This window comes from Micropterus salmoides, unplaced genomic scaffold (genome assembly GCF_014851395.1).
Source record: "Micropterus salmoides isolate LMB-PRFRI ecotype aquatic unplaced genomic scaffold, ASM1485139v1 Ms_hic_scaffold_3, whole genome shotgun sequence".
NCBI classification, from domain to species: domain Eukaryota; kingdom Metazoa; phylum Chordata; class Actinopteri; order Centrarchiformes; family Centrarchidae; genus Micropterus; species Micropterus salmoides.
This window is the reverse complement of record NW_024042261.1, coordinates 20,487,628-20,514,411: the sequence shown is the minus strand read 5'-3', so window position 1 is coordinate 20,514,411 and position 26,784 is coordinate 20,487,628. Positions and strand designations below refer to the sequence as shown.

The window sequence follows — 26,784 nt, the reverse complement described above, 5'->3', positions numbered from 1 at the left end:
AGGCAGGGAGGCAGAAAACTACATTTGAACAGTGGCTGACGTGCCGTGGAGAGATTTGTGACTTGATAGTCTGCTAAAGTTATTGGTATAATGTTAAAAGAATAATCTGAGTAAATAAGAGTTTCTTTCAGGTGGCCTTCAGGTGGTTGCAGGGAAAATGTGAATACTGCCATGTAAAATACTTTGAATCTTCTCCTTACATGTGACCTTTCACTGACCTTCTGTGATGCTGTTTGTTTCAAATACTCATTCTCTACATCAGCTTTATGTTTACTCCTAAAGCATGCTGGTAGCCACTAAAAAAGTCCTATATTAATCAGATTGCATTCTAAATGTGCCAATACTAAGTATTCATTTATCAGAGCACAATTATAAACACTCGGCAGCTACTGTAAATTAGTAAGTCTGCCAGCTAAGGGAAATGTAAAGTACAGCACAGTGAACTAAAAATGTCTGGTGTGATCATACTGTACTTCAATAACAACCTCTACTGTCATAATAACAGTCATTTAGAGTACTGGATAGAACAACTGTGTTATTATGAAACCACAGGGATGAAGAGGTGTCAAAGTGTAGCTGTCTGCGCAAATGGGAAAAACGGAATATGCTGGTAGGAAAGTGTGTGTTTTAAAAGTGTATTTTCATTCATTGAAGACGTGTATCACGTAATCGCAATATATGTAGTTCGATGCCAGCTGAGGACTCTTGGTCTATGTCACTCTGTGCCACAGTCTAAGCACTTGTTGTAGGTCTTTTCTATCATATTACTGTAATGAATAAATAAAAACAAGTTTGCCACAATAACAAGCTACTACTATCTGTTCTAATGCAGATCTGCATCATTTCACACAAGTCCCAGCTTGCAGAGACATACCGCTGTCTTGACTAATCTAATACATCACGTTGAACATCAGCTGTATCACACTTAATGTAAGGTAGCAGTATTTCTATGTAAGCTGCTTTAATGGTTTTTTTTTAAAGCAGTGGGAGTCTCCAGGGTGTCTGCACATCCTGCAGCAAAACAGAGCAGTGCCCTCTGACTGTGGCAAATGCTTTGCTATGATTACACTTACTATACCCATTAATAGCAAAAAGAAACATATGTTGTTTTCCTAATAAACAGCTAGAGAAAATAGTTGTACAGGCAAAGAGCTGCTTGTAAACCAGCATACTTAATCAAATTTAGTCTTAGTTTTAGTATTATTTAACATATTAAACATTTTCTGTTTCATAGGGTGCTCCTTGCAGATGCAGACACATAATAATAAACTTTCTTCCTTCCTTCCTTTCTTTATAATATATAAACATACACAATACTAACACCTCACATTAAACATATAGCTTGATTTTGGTGTGGTGGTTTGGTATGGGTGAGAAAAGGCAGAAGGCAGGAGAAAATATACACGTACAAACAACAAAAATAAAAACAAAACAAAGCACCTGCAATGGCCATATTTTGAACACATAACACACTACAAAGGTGCACACCAAACATTTAACTCATTTATCTACAGGAGGGTGATGACAGGCATAGCGATATCTCAAAAGATGATGCAACAGGGTTACAGCATCTACTGAGTCATCTGGTGCTGGGATTGCATTGCTCACCAACACATGACAGTATCACAGCATTACAGTTCTGTGAACATAACAGTGGTATTTAGTAATCCATATATGTGGCTCTCTTGTTTCATTATCATGGAGCAACTAGACAACACAGGATAAGAGCTCTTATAGTAATATTAGATTTATTACCCCCTAATAGACAGGTTCCTATTTACGAGCAATCGAGGATGTGCGCGCAGCAGGGAGAGCAGGAAGGTAACTGCTACAATGTCAACCCTATTTATGGCCAGTTTCAGTATATATAACTTAAGTAACTTCCTGGAAATCAGTAAAATCACACTTTAGAGGTCACATCGTATGTAATCGTATGTGTAATATGTGACACTCATCCTTGCATTTTTCCAAAACGCCTGTTACCACATGCCACCTTTGCTAGGTGTCTGTCAGCTCTGGCGAACACATGATGACACAGACTCCAGAAAGAGAAGCGGCGGAGAGAAACGGCAGCTATTAGCAGTGATAACTGCTAAACTATTTTTTTACCCCATATGTGTGCGAGTGCATCTTACTGGTGACGTCGCTCGGAAAGACATCTATAGCAATCGCTTACTTGACATCAGATCACAGGATGGGTTGGCTTTAAAAGTTCCTCATTAACAACTCAGGACTTGGGAAGACTGGTTGCCGGTACTAGCTTGAAACACTAATTCCTCTGAAAGACTTTGAAGTTTTACTAGCTTATATTTCCAATAATGGAACGGCTTTCAGAGCATCACATCTATTTGTCAGGTTTATTCTTATTTTTTTACATCAACAACAACATAATGTCATAGCTGTAACTGTAGCCACCCCTGTGTGGTCTATTACTATGGTCTTTACTATGACAAACGGACTTGGGGACTCTGATAACTAAAGTTCCTTTGCAATAACTTTTACACTAATTAAGTAAAAGAGGAAAACATGCACACATTATTTCTGTGGTTTTGGACCTGACCACCATTTGCCAAGATGAAAAAAGTTGTCTAATGTGAACCCTTCTTCTATTTTACATGCACAAGCTCCTGTGTAGAAAGTCTTTGTGTTGAAGCTAGCTAGACATGTTATTATGACCACTCCACTTTCTGTTTAGTAAGAGGGATGGGCCCACGCTGCATGCCAGGAAGGATAGATGGGGTGTGAAGGTTATTCTAGTTGACCTAATGTATTATGACTATCTCCCGTCAATCAGGATGTAGGGCCCCTTTCGAAAGGAAATGGTTATGTAAAATAACCATGGTGTCACGACTGCAGGCAGATACAGTAGCCCTTTAATGAGTCAGAGTCATAATTTTACAATGTGATTCTGAGCATACAGCAGAATGATCATGAAGCATACTAGATGTAGAGCAGTTTGGCTTCCACACAAATAGCAGTCACTTTTGTAGAGCATAAGCAAAAGTGAAATTCCAAGTTAGAGAGTTAAGTTGTTCTGTCGTCTGCATACATAGTGATTCATATATTAACAGTATCATGCAATATGTCAATCAAAGTACCAGGTGTTAAGAGAGAACTGCAGTATTAAAAAATTTACCAAGGCTTTGTTAAGCAATGAATGAGCTGTAAATGTTTAATACAGTTCAAGTCAATGTCACACGGACATATAGATAAATTAATGAAGTAGATGATTCATGGTTTGTGTCAGGAATGAAGATGGGAATGCTAACAACAGTTAAGACTACCTGTGCCAGGGTCATTCTCATGGCACTGACGGGCGACGGCTCAATGTCCACCAACTGCTGCACCGAGCTCAGAGTCTGGCACACACACATACACACAGGCAAGCACCCGTGCGTCCCATCCACACACCCAAGAGCAGCAGTGCAAGCACACAGACACACAAATACAAGGAGGGGAGGGGGTTAATGGGAAAAAAGTTTAGGGAAAAGTGTTAGCAAAGGTTGAACAGGATTAGGAAGACAGAGAAGGAATAACACTTTGTTGTTAAGAGAAATGTTAGAGCACCAGTTTAAAAAAAGAGGGAAAGAGAGGGACATTTGGCAGAACACAGTGAGAAAGAGAGAGTGATAGAAAGAAAGAGGCTGAGAAACAAGAGCACACAAAATGACTCAGACACAAGAGATACAGATTGCTATAGAGGAATCAGGACCAATGTCCACTGGGAGACATTTCTTTTTTAGCCAGTAATACTTAACAAGTCCTCGAGAGGGGTGAGACAGCATGATTCCCACTGCTGCATTACGATCACACAGGCCCTGATCAATTTACGCCAATTTGAAATATTTTTAACATTCAGCAACTTGATTTGCAAAAAAAAAAGAAGAAGAAAGTTCCACTTAATATAAATGATGAATGGGACTACAAAGAAAAGTTCCCAGTGGACACATAACATTTTGGCACTGAAATGATTAATATTAGAACACAGAATAGATCCATGCTGCTATCATGCTGTCACCAGACACTAGTTAACTGGACAACTCCATCCTGAATTGTTAACATAAAGAAATCTCCAAAGGCTGGAAACAAAAGAGCCAAAGCTCTCTCTAGAGAATAATAATGATCAGAGCGTTGGCTCTCTGATTTCCAGCTTGGCAAGCCTCTCAGCCCCAGATGTATTAATGGGATTTTCAAATAAAAAAAGAATAAAAGTGCATGAATTCTGTTTCAGTGATTCAACTGATTGAGATGAACTAAGGACTTCAGCTGCAGATGTAAAATTCAACAGTGGAGGTATTTAGCAACACAAGAGGCTGATTACTAGCTGTGTGTGTGTTTGTGTGTGTGTGTGTGTGTCTTGTTTGAAAAAGACAGGAGGGGAGAGATACAGTGACTGTCCTGCTGTGTGAACAGGTTCATATACAAACAATAAAACAACAGCTGCATGTATATGGACATGAATACAGTGGAAGTGTGTGCAAATGTGTGTCTCTCTCACCGTGTCACATTCGCTGGGCTGGAACTGGAAGTCGTGTGCTTTGTGAAACACAGGGTTCTCCTGCATGAACAACTGCTGGTTGAACTCTTGTATTATCTGCGAGAAAGACAGAAGGATAGTTAATCCAGGGCACGCAAGTTTCCCGCGGTGAAAACTTGTCAATATTGGAATCCACTGCTAACGTCAGTTGATCCACCCTGACTGCAGCCTCCATTCCCTGCGAAGGAGCAAACTACAAATGTTTTACAGCCACATTTAAAGCCTGCAGTGGGTGAGTAATTCATATTCATACATAGTCCTTAGAAATGCCTTGTTAGCATTTCTGCATTTCACAGTGTGAAAATGTTTTTATTAAAATGTTGTATTTGAATAATGCTTCCAAACTCCAATGCTAGGCACAATTCCACTACCATGTAATGTATGAAAAAATTTTGACTAATAATGAACTCCAAATGTCAAGGTGTCCCAAGAAATACAAAGTTTTTGCAAAATAAGCACCTTGATCGTGCTAGGACGTCAAAAAGATTGATGGATGTTCCCCACAGTTCCCATTTTTAAACCAAAAAAGACTATTTTTTACAAATACTATCTTCTAAATGACTACAGAAGGTCTTTGTCTCTCACCACATTTGACTCACCCTGGTTGATTTATCCAACAGGAACTGGAAGGTGTTGTGTGTGGCTTGGGAGGCCTCTAGCTCGGTGCGACACAGTGCTACTAGGTAGTCTTTCACATGCTCGTAGATCCTGCCATCCAGGGCCTAGAGGACAGAGATAGAGAGAAACACCCAGGGTTTCAGTGAAGAATGGATTAATTCAGTGTAATTCCATCATCAAGTCCAGAGCACACAGGAATCAGGAGGAGAAACCAAGAAAGAGACAAGGGAGGGAAAGCGGGTCAAAGAGTGAGGTGAATAAAGCCAGTCACTACAAAAGCTTTAACAATAGTTTTTCTTCCACATTCATTCGGATGTGATGCTCCACTAGAGTTTCGCCTTCACACTTCCAGCAATCGTTATACCACAACTAGTTTGTGACTTGGAGACTGACCACAACAATGCTTGAGCCCTTCCTGTCCCTGTTGTTTTTACAGCCTGTGGGGAACACTTCCCCTTCAGGCATGCGCACGTTATCGATTTGCACTAGTTTGTTTAACTTTGTTGTAGGCGCGTTTTTAACACGAGAAAAGTTTCAACGCTGTTTCTCCTAAAAGCATTGGTGAGCCTTATTCAAATGTATGTTTACTAGGGGGGTGACGATACACTTTGTTCATGAGACAAGACGATTTTATTCCGCTGAAAGTCACAAAATGCAAAACAATGCAGGTGCATTTTGAAATGTTGCTCACAAATTGTTCTTGTATCTGTCAACGCCGTTTACTGTTTCCACCGGGTGCTCAAAATGCTGCTACACAAACGATTAAAAAGTGGCGGGGGCGTCTTCTAAGCTAATTTCACATGCACACTATGTCATGCTGATATTGTGAGACAGCTTTTCGCCTTGATGAGAATTATCATCACATTATAATATCATGAGATCTCGTGGCACACCCCTAATGTTTACATAGTCTTAATATACACAAAGACCATATTACGTGGTAATGCATTTGAGTTCCAGTGAAAACAAGCAGTACTGTTGTAGTATTCATGTTTCACTTGGAAAATTGCCAATCTCACACAATATCGACAATCAAAATACAATTAAACTGTAAGTGTCAGATAGTAGACAAGGCAGACTTGAATCTGACCTCAGGTCACAATATGATAAAAGTGTGATTAAAAGACCCATAGTTCACCCCTACAGGTGTTTTCACTGTCCGTTTAGAACTCCTCTCTGGACTGTTTGGGCGTGTACAAACTGTGATTGATTGAGCTCCCTCACTCTCCCATTAGTTGTGTAGCACTTGTTAGTGTGGGACAACTTGCCCTGTTATCATTTGTATTGGTCCATACAGTTTATGTTCCAGTCCAAGTGTTAAAACTTAAAACACACACACACACACACACACACACACACACACCTCTGGCCAGGTATCACTGCAAAAAAAATCTAGTTTAATGTGGTTTATGTTATATTGCCTTATGCTGCAGAACACAGATATGAAATATCTAATATTGAAATAAACTAAACCTAGAAAGAAAGAGAAAGAAATAGATTAGTAAAAAAGATTAAAACAAACAATGAGAGGCAAGAGCAGGGTGGCAGGAAGTCAAAAGAAGGACAGATATCAAGCAGATGTTTTCATTTGACAGCCCTTATCATTACAGGTTGTGTTGCACCGATATAAATACATTTTAATGAAGTACGCAGACCAAATGAACAGCCTTTCTATGGGGAGCTGAGGTAGTGCTGCCAAGCTGTGGGCCACGCTGCCAAACAGACAGATCAGACAGAGAGGGAGAAGCTAATGGAGAGGAGGAGAAGAGAAGGTAAGAGAGGGACAGTGGGCATTTGAAAAAGGTATAAAAGAGCGAGAGACAGACAGGAAAATGAGTGTATGGGAGACATGCGTGTGTATGAGTCCGTGTGAGAAGTGTTCTTTGGATAGCACTCTAACAGCTGCAGGGGAAGGTGAAGGGGTTCAGATTCCAATTCAACAAAACACAGAGACCGCAGACACACACACACACACACACACTCTCTCAAATACTCAGACACTCATACTCTCCTCTAGCCAAAGTACTTTATAAAAGCTCACACTTTCAGAAACCTGCACTCACTCGGTGCTGGCCAGGAGATGTTTTAGGCCAAGTCTACAACCTCCCCTTAACACCTACACTGACAGAAACAGACACATAAACAGAGTTGTGTCATGATTTTTTTTTAAATATGCACATAAATACACACACAAAAACAATGGGATATGACAAGGAAATTATGTCACTAAGGGTGGGTTGTTGGTTGACTTCTCTCTAAATGTTCCTTCATCATTCTACTCATTTCCTCCTCCGCCTTCTTCCCTTCCTCCCCTCCTTCTTTCATCCATTTACGGTAGTGTTAAAATGGAGTGAGTCAGCTTCCAGAAAAAGCCCCGTTCCCATATCATTGGTCAGTGTGCATGTGTTTGGGTTGAATGACTGCATCGGTCTGAACAATAAGTACAGAACAGTGGGCCAGACAGGGCAGCAGAGGTATATGTGTGTGAGTGTGTGTGTGTGTGTGCGTGTGTGTCTAGCAGAGGACTTAAAAGGTGGACAGTTATGAGAGCATCGTCTGCCACCAGCAGAGGGAGATGTGGAGCAGTCTGTTCTTCCACTGCCCTTTCACTACAACTGTCGCATTGACAAGGACAGTAGCTCTCAGTGTAACATGTGTATGTATAACACTGTAGATGTTATTCCTGCTGCCCCAGCCAGTGCAGTCAGTATTTATGAAGTGAAGTTCAGAGCTTTCAGTCACAATCCTCCTCCCATCCACCTCTAGAAAAGTCTTATATTGTATTGTATCTTTTCACATTCCGTTCATTATCTTCTTCTCTGTGGTTTAACATTAAAGACAGAAATGTCTTGATCTAGCGAAGGAGAGCTGATGAACTTTCACTGCCATTTAGATAGCTATCCTTAAAACATCTGAGTAATGGCATTTAGAAGTATTCTCCCTTTCCCAGAATGCCCTTCCATGGCCATAACCAATGATTTATGTTCACAGCAATGCAATGCACTAAGAGCACAATGGATTTTATAGGAGAAATATAAGAACTATGTAAAATGCCATAAAATTACGATGAATGGAGAAGCCCAAAAGATCATAGTTCTGTTGTTTTACAGCGCTGCTACAATTACTAAAATGTTTTATGGGTTGTATTGTGCTGTTTGGTTATGCATATACTGTAGGCTGCCATTGTTATGTCTGCCATTAATGCTGCTTTCTGGACTGTCTGTGCAGCAAAAAAACCCCTCAAACTGTGAAAAGAACCGGTACTTTCTTGTGATGCAGATTTTTGGCTCCCTTGTTATCAGTGACTTTCAGGTGTAGACCTGTAAACACCACAAATAAAACCGCAGAGGAGAGAGAGGACAAGCAGATTGCTTCCCTCTAGCGATGTCCCTCATTCTCTATGTGTGTTTGCGTTCATGTATTTGTGTATGTGCATATTTCCCTGCAGTCCTGTCCTTCTGTCGCAAGGCACCAAGGATCTATTATTCAGAATGGCCTCATAGTATAGATGCTCATACACGCCTGAGGCAGAGTATGTGAGCGTGAGGGAGAAGGAGAAACAGAAACATGGAGACAGGGAAGAGCATCTGAAGTCAGAGAGGTAATTTACACAAAGGGGGAAAAGGCAAAGAAACAAACTGAAAGCAAAAAGAGACAGAGAGAAGCAGGCTGAAACATTAATGTGCTTTACTTTCAGTTTTAATTCATATATTCTGAATATATGAAACTAAGTGGTTTAGACATCAGCAACATTACAGGTGCAAACTCACCCGCTATTCTAATGTGTATGTCTCCCTGTGTGTGTGTGTGTGTGTGTGTGTGTGTGTGTGTGTCTGCCTGTCACGCCTGCGTGTGTGTTTGCAAGCACACTAGTAAAAACATCATTAAGCAGATTGAGGTGGTACTCCAAGTATCATCGTTACAGTACTGGTGGATTATCTGTGTTCAATTAAAGTCAAAATCAGAATGGACAGACCTGGATTTCGTTCCACAGCGACGTGTTGATATTTTAGTCTAATTCCTTCCTGTGATTTGATTCTGTGCTTGTGTCAAAGAGGTCATGTGGCACCAGATGGATGGACGTTTCTACACACACAAACAGCTACTGCTGATGAAAGAAGTGTGAGGGGTGACAGCAAATTGGCTTCTGTGTCACAACTGAATGCTTTAAGCTGCAGAACTTGCTTTAACGTGATTACTTACAGTGACGGGGTTTATGACTCAAAACTGAGCACATTAATAAAATCATGAGACCGACATCCCGCATTCATATTAACCACAAACAAACCCATGCACAGCTGCATGTCATATGAAGGGGCCAGATGTGATGTGGGCACACAGAAAAAGATGCAGCAAACTTATTTGCATACGTACTTTGAAGATCTTTCGTATTCTATCAACAAAAGTAAGTTTAAAATGAAAAACTACGTCAAAGCTTTCTGATAATTCCTCTTGCCTTGGCACAGTTCATTCAACATTGTGAAAAATGTGAAAATTTCATGCCTACCAATCATTTGGTAAGCGTAGACCTCAGGGTGGCTCATTTGGCAGGTTTTTTTCTTCACATAAGCCCCTTTCAAATCATAAATCCAGACAACTTTATGACTCTCTTTGAAGACGCAAAACTGTGAAATCATCACTTTTTCATGTACGGTATTTCCCCTCCAACTACTTCAGTGATGCTGAAAGTGACTCTGACTTTGTGCACTCATAAAAGGAAAACATTTTTATCCCAAATTGGGCTTCAAAGTAGCTCCCCACTTTTGAATTTTCTAACGAGGAAATGCGTCCTCATTCCTCTGTGTGTGAAGCATCTCAAGTCAGTACTTGTAGCAAAAGAAAATGCTGTTAGAGCATTACGAATTACAATTTCAGCTGCCTGGATTCTACTTCATACAAATTCCACATTCACGGGAAGTATGGGGATACTCTCTCACAACACACATCTTTCAATTCTTTATATTCATCCTCATGTAAATACCTGTATGCAGTGCAGTAGATCTGTATGGTAGTACCGGTCATGGTGAGCGTTGGCAGCAGCTAGTGTTAGCAAGTAGTCATTCCTGGCCTGTGTCGCCTTGGAGTTACAGTCATTTCTCTTGGCTTTCAACTGAAATGAAAGAGAGACAGACAACATTGCAATACTGCATTATAGTTACAGACTGGAGCTTTATGCTTTAAGTGGAGTACACAAGTCTCTTTTTAGGTTCTGGGCTCATTAGAGCAACACAACCACCTTTGTTTTTGTCTTGTGGCTTAAAAGACTTCGCTTGAAAGCCACGCCTTAAAGAGGGAGTGACCAGGTTGTGTCTTGTTGTGATTGCGCCCTCTTACCTTTACACTTGCTTTCTGTAAACTAATTCTTGACTGAAAAAGACCCAGTTTAGACCTGAAAAACAAAACAGAGCAAGCAGAGAAGTTAGTCTTGATGAATAATGCATCAATATCTATATTTTGTAATCAACAAAATTAATATAAAATGATCTATGCTTGCTCACAAAAAAAATCTAATAAAAAGTTTCAAATTTTTGACTACTGACATTCACATTACATTTAACTAGAACAGTGCACTGAGGAGAGTGCAGAGCTCTGCTAGGTGTGTCTGGGGGCTTGTGGATGGAGAAAGAGTGCAGGGCAGGCTGTGTGTCCAGCTTGAGAGTAGTAGAATGAGGGGGAGAAAGCTTTTTGTACAGTACAAGATGTCTTATATAGATGTATGCAACATTTTTAATTAATCTTTGTATAATATACTCTCATGCAGAGAATTGTGTAATGGTATTGTAACTGAGCCTCCTGGCTTCACCTAACTGTATAAACCTAATGAAACAATAAATAGAACAATAAGTTCAAACTTCTGAATTTAAACATTGTTATTTATTTATAAGATTTTCTTATTTATTTAGAAGACACCATATAAAAAATCCTCCCTCTCCCCTCCCAAACAAAGAAGGGTTTTATTCAAGATAGTGGAAAAAATAACAAAAACTAGGATATATTCATCTCGTGTTGTGTCTAACTTTAATGGATGGTAACATATCAGGTATAGAATTAAGCTGCAGATGCTGCGGTTCAAGATGAGACCAAATTTTTTTACTTTTTTTATGGAAAACAGTTTTTGAGCCACGACAAAGCTAGGTAAGCCTTGTTTTTAACTTAGCAGATTGCCAGAAATCCCTTTCGCTATATCATAACGCACACTGTAAAATGGTGAATAATGCTGAAAAGACCAAAGTCTAAGATTTACGACAGGCTGAGTCAATAACATAGGTTTAGACAGATACACACACACACACACACACACACACACACACACACTCACCTCACTCACACCTTGCAGAGAGATAATTAAACACATATAAACAACAAGGTATGGTCGAAAGGAGAAAAAGATCCAGCAGTTTCTACAAAATCATAACTCTGATCTCTAACCTGATTCAGAGTAGGCATCTTATTTTGACCCTGAACAGGCTGGAGCGTCACAGCAATAAATCTCAGCCTGATCCAGCCATCGTGATTTATATCGATGGTGACATCCGAAAGACCTGCCTGATAAAATGATGGATTGAGCCTGTGTGTATGGGTGGTCTGCTCTTTTTGTGTTACTGTGCTTATGTGCATAAAAACAGGACGTATGTAGTCCATTAACTGTCACACATACAGAAGCAAAATGCATCACGAGTGTGTCGAGTTTGAGTATATGTGGCATGTTTCTATCAATGTTGTCCTGCTTTCTGGTGTTAAAGTATAAAGTGTGTGTTGTGTCTACGCAACACCAATTTCTTGATGTGCGTTCCTTGTGGCCTACAATGACTAATGTCTCTACATTTTTCTCTACTTAAACACACACACACACTCACATAGCGGCACAGCAGCAATACAGTAATTTCTGTGGCTGTGTCTTTCAAGTGAGTGATAGAGAACAGAAAAGAGTTGAATGGCCAATCGATGTGGGCCCTAACCGCAGCCGAGAATTCAATGAAGTGAAAATGTCACCATAGATATTTGCTACCTAGGGCTGGGGGGGGACAACACTCATCAGCACTTGATCAAACCTTGGTACTAATTGTGGTACTGCTTCAGCATGTTTAAATCTTATAGTAGAAACTCAAGTTCTTTACTACTCAGTGGACTATTAAGCGAGCAGGCGATTAAACTCACCGAAAAGTAAATGACAATATATTTCAACCTATGTAGAAAGCTGCAGAAAACATTTTCAGATCAGATCAAATAGAGTTTTTATCTGTCCTTTAAAAGAAAAAAATGTGTAAAGACATGATTCAGGTCTAGTTTATTGCTCGGATTCACACCAAGAAAAGTGTTGCCAAACTAAGATTCTGTACTTATGCTCTTCAGGGCCCTTTTCATCTGTATTTTCTTAGTCTGACTCCACCTCATAAACACATCTATACATATGTAATTGGTTGCTTCTTCCAGCCTTAATGATGATGTTTCTCTCTCTCACACACACACATAAATACAACGTTGTTCTCTTGATGGTATTCTTTCTGACAATGGAGACCATCTGTTCACAGCATTTTTACATACATCCCTACCAACACACACAGACGTGCACAGTCCCGCCCGCGGTGAACTCACTTGGCCTCTATGTCCGCCTTCTCCCGTACGGCGTGGGCAACCTGCTCACAGTCATAGTATTTTTTCTTGGCTTTGGCCAACTCTTTCACCGACTCCTGCAGCTCTGCTTGAATGCCACTCAACTGATCTATGGTCTGCAAAAGGGAAAACAGGCAATTTGTGAGAGCATGACATGAGTTACGTTGAATCAACGTGAGTGCGTGGAGGGACGTTGTAGAGAGGGATGAAGAAAACCATGACTAACTCCTTACGGTCCACACATTCACTCACCTTTTTGAGCTGCTGCTCCTTGTAGAGTCTAACAGTCTTAGCGGGCTCGGATACTTGACTTTTGTAGTTGTCGCACACGTTGAGTCTGGACTGGCTCACCTGCACTGTGCCTTCTAAGTAGGACCTCCACACTGCATACACATTCCTAATTGGAGAGCAAAAAGCACATATATGCTGGATGGTTGCTGTTCTATAACTTTCATTCCCAAGGGCAATTTGTTAGAAAAGCATACATTTTTTAATTCCCCAAACCACTGTATGGTTCCCACTGTGGACCTGAGAAACCATATGTGCGTGCACCTGTAGGGGGAAAAGGTTTGTGTAGAAATTTTGTAGTAGAACAAACACCTTAATTTATGGTTTCCACAAAAAGCTGAATAAGTTTTATATTTCAGTGCCTTCAGTGTCTTTCATCTGAGTGGCACAAATCACTGTAGGTACAAGCAGTTTAGAATAGCTGCAAGACCAACATTTGTTTTTAGCTGAGCTTTGTGGGAAGTGTGGTTGCATGTCATATGCACACACACACACACACACACACACACTCCTACCTGTAGTCTGTTCTCTGGTCATCAGGGTTGATTCCAGGCCAGTCCCTCTTTAGGTACTGGCTCGCTAACTTCTGCAGAGCCTGAAAGCACAAGTGTAAGTGTAAAGATGAGGAACTGAATCAAAGAGTGAGTAGGCGAAATAGCTTCTGTTTTCTGATTTGTTTGTAGTGTGTCCAAATGAGAGACTGCTAATATTATGTAAGAAAATAAGGGACAAGGTGGAGAAAAGAACAAGCATGACACTCTGTTGAGTCAAATGTTTTCTTTGTTAGTAAACTTTGGAGTTCATTATTGCCCTTATACCATGACCCCTAACTGGATGGAAAAAAGGAGCCTGTGTTAGTATATCTGTTCAATCCCTCCTGTAATTCTAACCAATAATCGGATTGTTAGCAAGAAGCATAGGTTTTGCAGTTTAATGTACATTGTGCACTGATTTAGAACAGAATCTGAACTGTTGACCAGCAGTATGTTCTAAGTGTCTAATATACATATGATTTTAACACATGGGCTAGCTGTTATAAACTACAAAGTATTTTAAATTACATGAATGTGTACAGAGATTTTAAGAAACTGCAGCAGCACTTCATACGACATAAGAACCGTTATTGGCACACATGAAGTTGCTGACAATCATTTAGTAGCTTTTACTTTATATCCTTTACATATTTTAGTGTGAACAGCTCTAATATGGCTGATTTGGAATTCATTCAAGCTCTGTCGGCGTTTTCTTTTGAACAGTCATCATATTTCAGTTTCAAGTTCACAACCGAAACAATACCACTATAAAATGGCTCCCTGTCAGCAACAGTGAATCCCCAGTCAGCTCCTGTGAGTATGAGCAGAGACCCAAGGGCTGCTAGAACGGGTAACCTACATCGTCTGGACTGGGTCACTGTGTCAGTAGCGACAACTCGCAGACACTCTGCCGCTGTGCGCCTGCGTGCCTGCGCGCCTGCGCGCCTGTGGATGTGTGGGATGGGTGGGAGAGCAAATCCTCATTAATAAAACAGAACAACTACAACAACCCCATCAGGACAAATAGAGCTTAGGGAGACAATGATACTCTGTTCCTCAAAGCCGCGTTCTCTCCTTTATCTAGTTCATCACTCTTCCGTATGAATCTGCGTGTAAATCTGGCCTCTCAGTTCTGCTTACAAATCTTCGCCTCAGTCTCCCGGTCAGCTACTCTCTCCACCCTTCACGATCCCTCTCTAACATTATGATTTGCGCAGGCATATTTTCAAATGCAACACTGTCGTTCCCCTCACCCCCCCCAACCTGGCCGTCAACATTCATTTCCACATATCTCCATCCTCTCTCCTATCAAGCTGTTTGGTCATCTTTATTTTCACATTTCCACTCCTCTCTCTCTCTCATCTATGCCCTTTTTACCTTTCACAGATGGCGAATGAGGCCATCAAAAAACATCTACCAGTTCTTGACACACAAGCTTGTGTCCTGGGGGAGACAGTGGCCCAGTGACCCTTGGCACCCACCTGGTAAATCCTCTACAGGAAGCGAAGAACCACGCTTTTTCAAGAAAAGAGTCAGCGCATAATCTAAGAACAACTCCCCATTACCTCTGCAGTGTTCCTGTCAGTGTTCCTGAGTAAATTGGCGGCCAGCGGGGTAAATATTTTGCAGTAGTTTAACTTGGCAAGTACTATGTTGCGTCATACTGTGTCAGAGCTGCCATGAAGTGAAGAAAGGGGCAAAGTTTAAAACGTAGCTTACATGAAAAAGAGGTAACCAAATTCTAGCTAACTTGTTACCTCAGGAAATGGTTAGCCAATGCCAGCCTCACTGACGTAAGCTACAATGAGAGGTGTGAGTGCCAGTTACCCAATTACTAATTGTCTCTCTCTCTTTTTCTCACTCTCCAGGGAAGGGTGGAGTGGGTGTGGATGGTTTTGTTGAAAGACTGCGAGACTCTGTGTATATGTGTGTTTGTTAGAAAAAGTATAGAGAAACAGAGTGTGTGCGTGTTTGAAGGAGAGCTGGAGAGACACACAACATCAAAATTGCAATAGAAGTGCCTGTGATTTAATTGCCTTCCTGCTGTATGAACAGGGATTATTTGTGTGTGTGTGTGTGTGTGTGTGTGTGTGTGTGCGCGTGTGTGTGTGCATGTGTGTGTGTGGGGGGTGGGGGGGAGTATGTGAGGACAGTGACTGGCAGCTGAGACAGCCACTGACTGTGAGCTGGCAGGACAACTGATTTGACAGCTTGACTTCGACAACCACAAAGCTCCCCATCAATTTAACTCTCGCGAAAGTGTTCACGTTGTCTGATGATCACTCAAATCCCCAAAACATAAAACCTGCTGCTGAACAAGTGAACCTAGTGAACCTACACTTTCATAAAAGTAAAGAAAAACCTGAGAACCAGTAGTGACACATTTTACAACACCAGATATCTTGAATTGTTTCTAGTTGGACATCCGGGATTACCCCTTATTAGTGTCCCCTAGAGGACATCATGTCCTTGATCCCTAACTTTTGCCATTTATTGAAGATATAAGTTCACAACGTGCTTTCAGTCTTATCTTAAAACAATGCTCACATGCCAATTATGCACGTTGAAATTCCTCCTGTTCATACTGACAGGGGACAGAGGAAATGTCAATTCCTAAGGGACTTTCTGATGTCCGTTACTCATCCGTCTCACGGAAAAGCCTCATTTCAGTTGTCTCAAATATAACAATCCACACTGACTCTGTGAGAATACTTGGCCCTGCACTTTTTAATGCTCCGAGTCTATGTTCTTTCTCTGGCGCGTGTGGTGAAGCATAATCTCCATAAATCCACAACTGTCTAGGACATACATGTTTTGAACTTGTATCTATAATCAATCAAGGCCCCCTTTTACAGTCTTCTACTGTTTTGGAACTGTAGATTTGGACCCTCATCTCTTAAATCTTCACAGCATGTATGGGGAGGAGAAACAATTACAGCGACCAATAACCGGTACTTCAATGTACATTATAGGCACGTGGGTGTTGCAGATTTTAATCTATCCTTTATTTAACATAATGTAGTGGGAGTGATGCCGTCTCCATATTACGTCACAGTGACCCCGTCAGACAACACAACGACCCCCTCCATTTCCCGGCTCCAAATCTTTTTTTAATGCCTCTTAAAGCCTCTTAGATGAGTCTATGTTGACAGACCTGTTATCGGAGCAAGAGCAATGACAGCTAAACTTGGCACTGACTGAATGGTGAGATGCACACTGAGTGATTAGTGGCGGCTTCACTGCGGTGCTGCTGGCTGACTTGGGAGGATTTCTGATGCTCCCTCATGATGATTTTCCCTCACTTCCTCTCTCTAGCTCCCCCTCCCTTCTTCTATTGCATCTTCTTCTATAACCACCCCCCCCCCCATCCCCCAGTTTTCCCCTCTCCTCTACATTTTTCATCCTCCCTCCAGCTCTCTATTGCTTTTATACAGGACATCTTATCCCTCCATCCTCCTTTCTATGCCGTCACTACCTGTCAGCCACCTGTCAGCCACCTGAACAGCGCGTTGCTATGACAACCCCTCTGCCCTTCCTTCATGGTCTGAGTAAGGTGGAACTGCTCCTTTTAATACACACACACACACACACACATATAGGGAAACAAGACACATGCATCCTGTTTTTGTGATCAGAGTGGCAAACAGGGTACCCAGGCAGCAGGATATCCTGGGGAGACCAGTGTGTGTTTGTGTGAGAGAAAGGGGTTGATTGACAAAAAAAGCAAAAGGAAGAGGAAGAGAGGCTTATTATATTACTTTAAGCATGTCAGTTGGTAAGTTAACGGGCCTGTAATTATTTTCATCAATCTTTCTGAGTTAATTTGTGTGTTCACAGCTGCATTCTGGCATTTCCTAAATTACAGCTAAGTCAGGATGACAAGGTTACTCTTCTCTTGTTCTTTCACTTTCCACACCCCAAATTTGTCCAGGCAGCTCTCAACTGTACAAACAACAGCAACTTATTTCTACTTTAGCCAACTTAATTGAGATGTGCTTTATTAAGTGTAAATAAAAAATGTATTAGTGATGCAGTTTCCACGCTCCGTTCATACCCACCCATTTTTCACTGCTCTCTCGGCTGCACATCCTGTCAAACAACTCTGCAGACAGTCACCTTGATACCTCAGCCTTGTGTTTACTCTCCTTATTCTCCTGTCTCTTGCTCAGTCACTCTCGCTCATTTTCTCTCTGCTGTCTCTCTCTCTCATTTCTCCCTGTCTTTTGTGTGTCTACCTTTTCAACCCCCTCACTTTCTCAACTTCCTCCTAAATCAATATACTTGATTTCCTTCCCTGTCTCTTCCTGTCTGCACTTCTCCGTCCCGAAGCTCTCTGTATCATCGATGTATGCGTTGGGTTAGGCCGTCTTAGACATCGACAACTGCAGAGTAAGCTACGGTAAAGTCAGGGGATAAGTAAGAGGAGGGTGTATGGAAGGGGACATGACAAGAATACAGAACTATGGTGCTTTTGCTTAAAACAAAAAGATTGCAACAGACAGCGCTGATATGTTGTAAAAAGGTATTGCGCATGATGTATGTGTATGAGAGAGAGATAAAAGAGAAAATGTCACTTTCCTCATCTATCTCTCCTCACTTCTTTCAGACTTCTTTTCCCTTCTATTAACCTTGTCAACATCAATGTAGATCAAACATTGGTGCCATATTGAATACATTAGACAAATGCATAATTAATAAATTGGCTATAATGGATGTGTGCATCAGCCATTGTTATGTAATGTATGTGCCCATGTATGGGAAGAAGAAAGGGTGACAGTAATACAGAGGGAGGAGGAGGTAAAGAAGGAAAATGAATAAAATATGGAGAGGAGAAAATGTAATTAGAATGAAAAAGAATTCTGTTTTGAGTGTGTTTTACATGTGCAGATTATCCACTGTGGGTGGACTATTTCAGCTCTGATGTATAAACTTAACCTAAGAATTCACAATTTGTTTAAAGAACTTACAGACCGTGAAAAACACCCATACTATTAAGGCTGACTTGCATGTAACCGTGCACTAGCGCACAGAAGAACACTGACACACAACAGTAGCCACAGCAGGCTGGCCTTTTTGGGCAGTACAGTGAAGTGTGACCCCAGCCTAAAACTATTCCAGTAATGTTGCTTGTGGGAGGGGACCACAGGACAAACAGCTAATACTCACATACTAACACATTCAAACACACACATATAGAAAACATGGAGCTTTTGATTGACTGCTGGTAAGTCCTAACAGAGGACTGACAGTGAAAGGACAAAAGGTTAAACGACATCATCTTCACTTTCTTTATCACACTGTTGTCCTCGCTACGCACCAGCCCCTCTGCTCTTCCTCGCCAGCTCTTTCACTATTTGGTTCAGTGCTCGTGTCTATTTCTTGCCCTGCCTCTCTGTCAGTCCCTTACAGCTTGCGCCCCTCCCTCCATCTCACCCCTTCTTCCCCTTTTCTCTATGTCCGTCTCTCTGTTGGACTAGCTGATTGGCTGGATTTCTGTCTGTATCGCCATGAGGGGGCTGATGAGTAACCGTCAGTGGTTGACCTGTCTAGCGGAAAGAGAGACAAGAGGCAGGGGCAGACGTGCAATAATAAAATGTTATTATGATATGACTTAAAGGTTCAGAGTGTAAGTTTTAGTGGCATCTAGTGGTGAGGGTTGCGATTTGCCAGAAATGGCTCCCTGTGCATTCACTTGATCCTCGGACAAAATAAGTACTTTATAATAAATGTATTAATTCTAATGGCAAGTGTAAATTCTGCAGTAAAAAAGTTTGTACTTTTTCTCCATGAAGTTGTACATTATATCAATGGAATTTTTAAATCCACCAGCAAAAAGGCAGTGAAAACTGTAAACATATAGTCCTATTTTAATATCTTTATATAATAGACTACCCCTGGCAAAGTTTTTATTATTTTTGTCTTTTTTTATATTTGTATACTGTCCTGTATACTTCTTTTTGTCGCGTGTAGACTCTGTTACTCTTTTTGCAATGAAGTTTTAAGAAAGAAAAAAATGTTCCATTATTCCAATTACACCACATGAATGCACCATCAGTCACCGCTCACCACTCGCTTTCCAAGCGTGGAGGAGAATGTACGGTGACCAACACGCTCTGTTGTGCTAAATAACACGTGTGGTCCTGTATTTGTCCTAATTTGACTTTTATTCTTACTTCTAGTAAACCAGACGACTACAGTGTTTCCCATACGTTCATTAATTAACGCTGACACCCATATATTGATATATTGATTTTTTTACTAGGCCTATTTAAAATCGTATTTGATTGCAGAGCGCCGTAGCGCATTTGCGCAGCACATCCTGTTGCTCACCCGTCCCTCTCTTTCTCGTTGTCTCACTCTATCGCCGCCCCCCACCCCACGTCATTCTGTGGGACTACTACCACTACTACAACTACCAGTACTACTTCTGCTTGTTTTTCGTACTTATTCAACGTAGTGACAAAATGCACTTTGTAGAGCAGTTTGTTTATTTGGGCTACCCTAGAACATGGCGATTTCCATGTAAGAGGACCCGTTGTGTATGTAGATAGTAATGGCTCATTCTAAGGTAATAAAAATATAACAGCTCATAATGTAAGGTCTTTAAACACCTCTGAAAACATTGTTATGTATATTATATTACATTTCCGTCAGTAGACCGTCACACACACTGAACCTTTAAGGGAGCAAAGAAAGAGTTTGCTTATCAGACATTGTAACAAAATCTATTTCCCATTCATCATGCATTTATAACTCAGACATTCCCACACATTAATACACACACACATACGTGCACACACACACACACACACACGTACAATTGGGAGGGCAAATCCATTGTCCTACTGGGTAGGGGGGTTGTTGCTAGGCAACCTCTATTTCTAAGGTGAACAAGGCGGTGCTGGGGGAGAACAGAGAGAGACAGAGAGAAAGCAAGGCAGAGTGCGGGAGAAGGGGAGATAATGAGCGTCTGAAACCAGAGGGGTTGACCACAGGAAACTCACACTTAATCACTCAAACCGCATGCAAATATAGACACACACACACACACACACACAAGCCAGCACTTTTATCGTCCCGCCTTCTTCACTCTCTCCATCTCATATGTATGATGAGGATATTAGGGCTACAAAGTAAGGGTTAGTTATGTGGACAGCTGAATATGTGAATGTTGATATGTAGTTAAGAGGTGGATGGGTAATGTTATATATTAGAATGTTTTTCATTAGGCTGCAGGAGGATTTTGCCGCTGAGAACATTTCTCCGAGTGTCTGTGTGAATGCAGCATCAAAATACAATAGAAAACTGTCTCTCACATTGTTGGCGGCAGGCACTGCTTGGTTTCTACATCTACATCACTCAACTAATGCTGAGTAAGAGGAGTATGCTGACGCAGCCTTCTACTGGGAGATGTATTTTGGTTGTGTCCCGACAAATCTGCAGCGCTCTACAAAGTGGTTGTCTAATGGGTGGAGAAGAAGCAGTTGTTCTTGCCGACCGTGTTCAGAAATATAAACACTTGCAAATGTCTTCCCATGAGTGTGAATACTGATGATATACAGTAGCTGATCATATGGCTCTTTAGCTCGATAGAATTTTCTGTTTCAAGGGATCAAAACCCAAAGCAATTAAACAATCAATATGCCTATTTTCTTCTTGATTGATCAATCATTTTGTTTATAAACTGAAAGAAAATTCTACAAAATGCGAATTGTAATCTCCCTTGAATGAGTGCTGCAACGTTTTGAGCTTAAACTCTGTAACTTAGGTCCACCTGGCATTAAACCCTTCAGTAAGAATATGAGGAAGAGAGAACCCCTAGTCTTCTCAGACTACACAGATCATTTAGGGTTGCAAGTAGCAAAGATAAGAAGCAGTATACGCTGTGAAACAGCTACACAGTCCATTGCTAAGTTATCAGTACTGCTTTGCTATGCAGCATTTCATAAATCTGAAAGCAGGAAGAATGAATGCCCAAAAGAAAAAGAGAAAAGGGGAGAAAGAAACATTGAAACATCTGTGAATAACCAAACAGGAATATGGGAAGTAAAACCAAATGTGACCTGCAGCACATATGTGAGTTTTTATTCATTTGAAGAATGAATCAAAACAAAATCATTCTAACCAGGTAAAGTAATCAAGTATATGACTGAGGGAGACAGTGCATGCAGCTACAGTAGTAAACCAACAAGAATTATTTAAGCCTCTTACACTCACCTAAAGGATTATTAGGAACACCTGTTAAATTTCTCATTAATGCAATTATCTAATCAACCAGTTGCTTCAATGCATTTAGGGGTGTGGTCCTGGTCAAAAACATCCAGTATGCGGCAGTACTGTGGGCGAAAATGCCTTGTTGATGCTAGAGGTCAGAGGAGAATGGGCCGACTGATTCAAGCTGATAGAAGAGCAACTTTGACTGAAATAACCACTCGTTACAACCGAGGTATGCAGCAAAGCATTTGTGAAGCCACAACACGCACAACCTTGAGGCGGATGGGCTACAACAGCAGAAGACCCCACCGGGTACCACTCATCTCCACTACAAATAGGAAAAAGAGGCTACAATTTGCAAGAGCTCACCAAAATTGGACAGTTGAAGACTGGAAAAATGTTGCCTGGTCTGATGAGTCTCGATTTCTGTTGAGACATTCAGATGGTAGAGTCAGAATTTGGCGTAAACAGAATGAGAACATGGATCCATCATGCCTTGTTACCACAGGCTGGTGGTGGTGGTGTAATGGGGTGGGGGATGTTTTCTTGGCACACTTTAGGCCCCTTAGTGCCAATTGGGCATCGTTTAAATGCCACGGCCTACCTGAGCATTGTTTCTGACCATGTCCATCCCTTTATGGCCACCATGTACCCATCCTCTGATGGCTACTTCCAGCAGGATAGTGCACCATGTCACAAAGCTCGAATCATTTCAAATTGGTTTCTTGAACATGACAGTGAGTTCACTGTACTAAAATGGCCCCCACAGTCACCAGATCTCAACCCAATAGAGCATCTTTGGGATGTGGTGGAATGGGAGCTTCTGGATGTGCATCCCACAAATCTCCATCAACTGCAAGATGCTATCCTATCAATATGGGCCAACATTTCTAAAGAATGCTTTCAGCACCTTGTTGAATCAATGCCACGTAGAATTAAGGCAGTTCTGAAGGCGAAAGGGGGTCAAACACAGTAATAGTATGGTGTTCCTAATAATCCTTTAGGTGAGTGTATATAACCACCTACTGTAAAGTTTTCACAGTTACAAGATACGATTCAAGGCTTCATTACAACTAAAACAATTGAATGTGTTATACATTGACTGGATGGAAATCAAAGTTACCTAGGAAAAATGTATCCATCTGATAGAGCTGAGTTTAAGTAACTAAAATCAATTTATCCCGCCATTTACAAAGACACAATATTGCTGAAAAAAGGAAAAAGGATCACATCTTAAAGAGGTATTAGAGCATGCTGCTGCATAGAAAGTGCTCTAATTGCATGAGGACATTTCAAGGAGTTTGCAAACTATCAGTTCAGCTTTGCCAATTCTTGGCTTGAGACCTAGTGAGCTCTAAAAGGCAAAGTGGCACTTCACTGATGCGCAAGACTTTCGTTTCAACATTGTATTGTGTTTTTTAATCTCCTCTGATGTGCTTCTCACATCCTCTGACTATGAAAAATCACACATCAATATGTGGTGGTCGGCATTAATATTGTGGCAAAATCAATGTATGGGAAACACTGACTGAATGATGACATAAACGTGCTCCGGCTCGGATTGTTAGGCACAATGTGAGTGCAGGCCAGCGGGACAGTGGGGAAGGGGGAACAATCGTGCTGGGGCACGTTACAAGGCAATCGGGCCTAGTGTGAGTACGCCCTAAGTTTAATCTGTAACAAATGCGCTGAAAGGCCAACTTTAACTGCAAACATTGTGCACTTAACACAGAACTTCTGAGCCTTGTGGTCAGGCTTTAGGAGAGTTCTCAGACTGACATACTGATATTTGTTTGATGCTGCACATTTCCCTTTTCCTCCTCCGCAATGTCCTCAAGTACAATAGTGCTGTTGAAAAGGCACTGCTGAGATTTGAACTCAGGATTGCCTGTTTACAGGAAAAGCACTTTAACCAACTCAGCCACAGCAGCAATTCCAACAGCTGTTCCAGAAGCAATACTTTGATTGGCAAATGTGAAATAAAGTTTCATAAAAGCAATATATTGAATTGAATCATCACCGATGTATTGCTTTTTAGTGCTCATGAAAACATAATACAAAATATTATTCAGAACATGATAACTCTCATACAATTATTGATGGACTTACAAGATGTTTTGGCCCTACAATCCACAAAATGTCATCCTAACACGTAAATGATTTCTCCCTTTTTGGTACACAATTTTAACCTCGACCATCAAATTATTTACATTCGCACAGCAGCATATCAAGAAGGGGTAGCAGGTCTCAGTAGTTATTCAGGGAGATGGCAGTACGTCACATTGTACCTCATCCACCAGTGAAACTCCTCTTTCAAGTTTACTGACTGCTGGTATTTTGCATTCTAGTGTACAGGACAGGCAAACATAAGCCTAAAGTCACGTTTTGACCAAAGGAACTATACCCCGGAAACCAATAATGTTTGCAAACCAATAAATCACAATCAACCGTCAGATAGCACACAAGTCTCGCTGATGTGGGCCTGAGATTGTAGGTCGGCATTAAATGTATTGCTCAGCATGCAACAGTGTATTTACAGCAAACAGCTTATGGAGTTACGCTAACTACTGGGTCCGGAGTTGTTGTTTTCATCAGTCAGGAGGTTTCTGCACAGAGCAAAATCACGTTCCTCCGATGCTCAGGCGGACACAGACGTGAGATCTGCAGCTCTTGTCGGCTGGAAATGTTGTAATAACCTTCCAAACTGTTGCAATTTTATTTTTTTGTGTTTCTTTCTCTGTGCTGGAGTGCTTTTAAGAACTTTATGTCTTTATTCCAGTTTGTTGTTAAATTTGTAATAAACTTTAATGTGCATCTCTTCATTATACTCCCACACAAAAAAGCTGCTTTAATGGTCAAGCATAGGCTATGGTTTTTCATTATATTCCAATCAAATCTGATGTTCATTTACAAATTTTGCTCATGGATGGTAGTTACTATGTAATTTATGTGTAGTTTTGGCAATATTGTTTTTATACATTCATGCCAATAAAGCTGATTTGAATTGAATAGTGGTTACTAAATAATGATGCCTGTCCATCGCTTTGTACAGAGCATACGTCAGCTGGTTAATTTGCCTAATCTTCGCAGGTCTTTAGACTGGGGTGGAAACGCACACAACAATGGACTGAAGGAACCTTTTAGTTCCTTGAAAAGAGATCTGGGGACTAAAAAGTCCCGGGTACTTTTGGTGGAAATGTGGCTTTAGGCTTCAGCCTATTTCTTTTTCAGCTGTTAAAGGTTCAGTGTGTAATATTTCTGAGGATCTATTGATAGAAATGCAATATAAGATCCATAACTATGTTTTCAGTGGTGTGTAAAGACCTTACATAATGAGCCATTATGTTTTTATTACCATAGAATGATCAGTTTTTATCTACATAACCGCGGGCACCCCCTTCTATGGAGGTCGCTGTATTTTGCAAAGCGCATTTCATCATCACGGCGTTCTTCTGCTTGTATAATTCCGGCAGCGTAGACGCCCGTCACTACATTAAATACATACATAGAAGAAGAAGAGGGAATAATAATAATAATATACAGTCTCTGAGTAGTCTTCTGGTTTATTAGAAGTAAGAAGAAAAGTCACATTTGGACAAATTAACAAGCACACACGTTATTTAGCACAAGAGCCGCCAGCCTGTAGATCTTTATACCATGAAGCCAGAGGATACAGATACAAACAGCTGACAGCACAAATCTCGGATGTTGTGGATTTTCCCAGATGGAAGGCTATAATGTGTTTTCAAAGCGGTGCTGAAGTTGTCTGTTTCCTGCTGGACAGGTAATTAACTTTGTCAGACTTTACCGATGCAAATGAAAGCTGTTGTTTGATAGCTTTAGCTTGAAGCTGGCCATAATCACCGAGAGACATGAGATGTTTCCCCTGTCAGTGGTGTGAAATATGTAGTTACATTAATTTCATGTCGCCTTCTTATTCTCCAGCCTGTGGGTTGGCTTTGCCGGTTGCGTTTGGGAAACAATCGCCTGATCAGTAACGTTAATTGCCAATAAAACCGTAACGTTAGCTTAGAGCATGGAAGCATCAGCCAGCTAAACTTTTACTGCCCTGATAGAAAAATCAAGGTTAGTTGCATTGGTTTATTCTCCAGCGCTGGCTTTGGCTTATAAAATATGTAGGCTAAATATGTTACGTTCGTGAGACAATCACCTGATCATTAATTGGCAATAAAACGGTAACTTACAGCTGGAAGCTCAAATCAGACAGCTAAACCTTTACTGCGCTGGAAGAAAAAATCTGTTATTGGATTAGTTTTATGTAGTTAATCTCTCTCTCCAGCGCTCTGTTTCGGTTTTGTTACCTTCGTGACACAATCAGCTGATCAATAATTGGCAATAATATGGAAGCTTCCAGCATCTAAGATCAGCTAAAACTTTTACTGCGCTGGTAGAAAAAATATGTTGTTGGATTGTAATTCCATGTAGTTATTCTCCAGAGCTCTGTCATGGCTTTGTTACATGGACAGAAAGGTGCCCTTACCTTCCTCAGACAAACAGATGATGAATATTATTGGAAATAAAACGGTAACAGCGGGGAAGCTCAGATCAGCAGCTAAACTTCACATTTTACTGCCCTGGTGGAAAACAAGGATTTGTTTTTACTGCTGATGGTGATATATAACAAGACCGTGTGCCTATCAAGTGACCAATAATGAATACTTTCTGATACTTTTTTTTGGATATTGCTTCCCCACTGTGCACACAAATGTGTGATTTATATATTCACATGCTAAATGCCCATTAGCAACGTTGCACCGTTTTACCACAAGCTGAAATTGTCAGTACTACTTTGTATTTCTGTTGTATTTTAAAAGATGAAAAAGATTTTGGTAAGATTTGCAGGCTTATCTAATTAAGCAAAGTGAGAGGAGCCTTAAAAATACTGTATTACAGGAGTATGAGATGTAGCACTTAATTTCTTGATGCTGTGGCTTTATAATTTATTTATTTTTTTAAATA

At 40.8% G+C, this 26,784-nt stretch overlaps 1 protein-coding gene across 2 annotated transcripts in view; it reads right to left on the bottom strand.

The window, feature by feature from the left end:
- LOC119882699 (F-BAR and double SH3 domains protein 2-like) overlaps positions 1 to 26,784 on the bottom strand; it is a 77,608-nt gene that overhangs the window by 23,946 nt on the left and 26,878 nt on the right. For both annotated transcript variants that reach the window (XM_038692885.1, XM_038692884.1), the window contains exons 4-10: positions 13,573 to 13,652; positions 13,022 to 13,166; positions 12,752 to 12,885; positions 10,490 to 10,544; positions 10,137 to 10,265; positions 5,137 to 5,259; positions 4,499 to 4,594 (exon numbers count right to left, since the gene is read on the bottom strand). In XM_038692885.1, the coding sequence (XP_038548813.1) occupies positions 4,499 to 4,594; positions 5,137 to 5,259; positions 10,137 to 10,265; positions 10,490 to 10,544; positions 12,752 to 12,885; positions 13,022 to 13,166; positions 13,573 to 13,652 (762 nt within the window). The remainder of the gene's footprint in view (positions 1 to 4,498; positions 4,595 to 5,136; positions 5,260 to 10,136; positions 10,266 to 10,489; positions 10,545 to 12,751; positions 12,886 to 13,021; positions 13,167 to 13,572; positions 13,653 to 26,784) is intronic.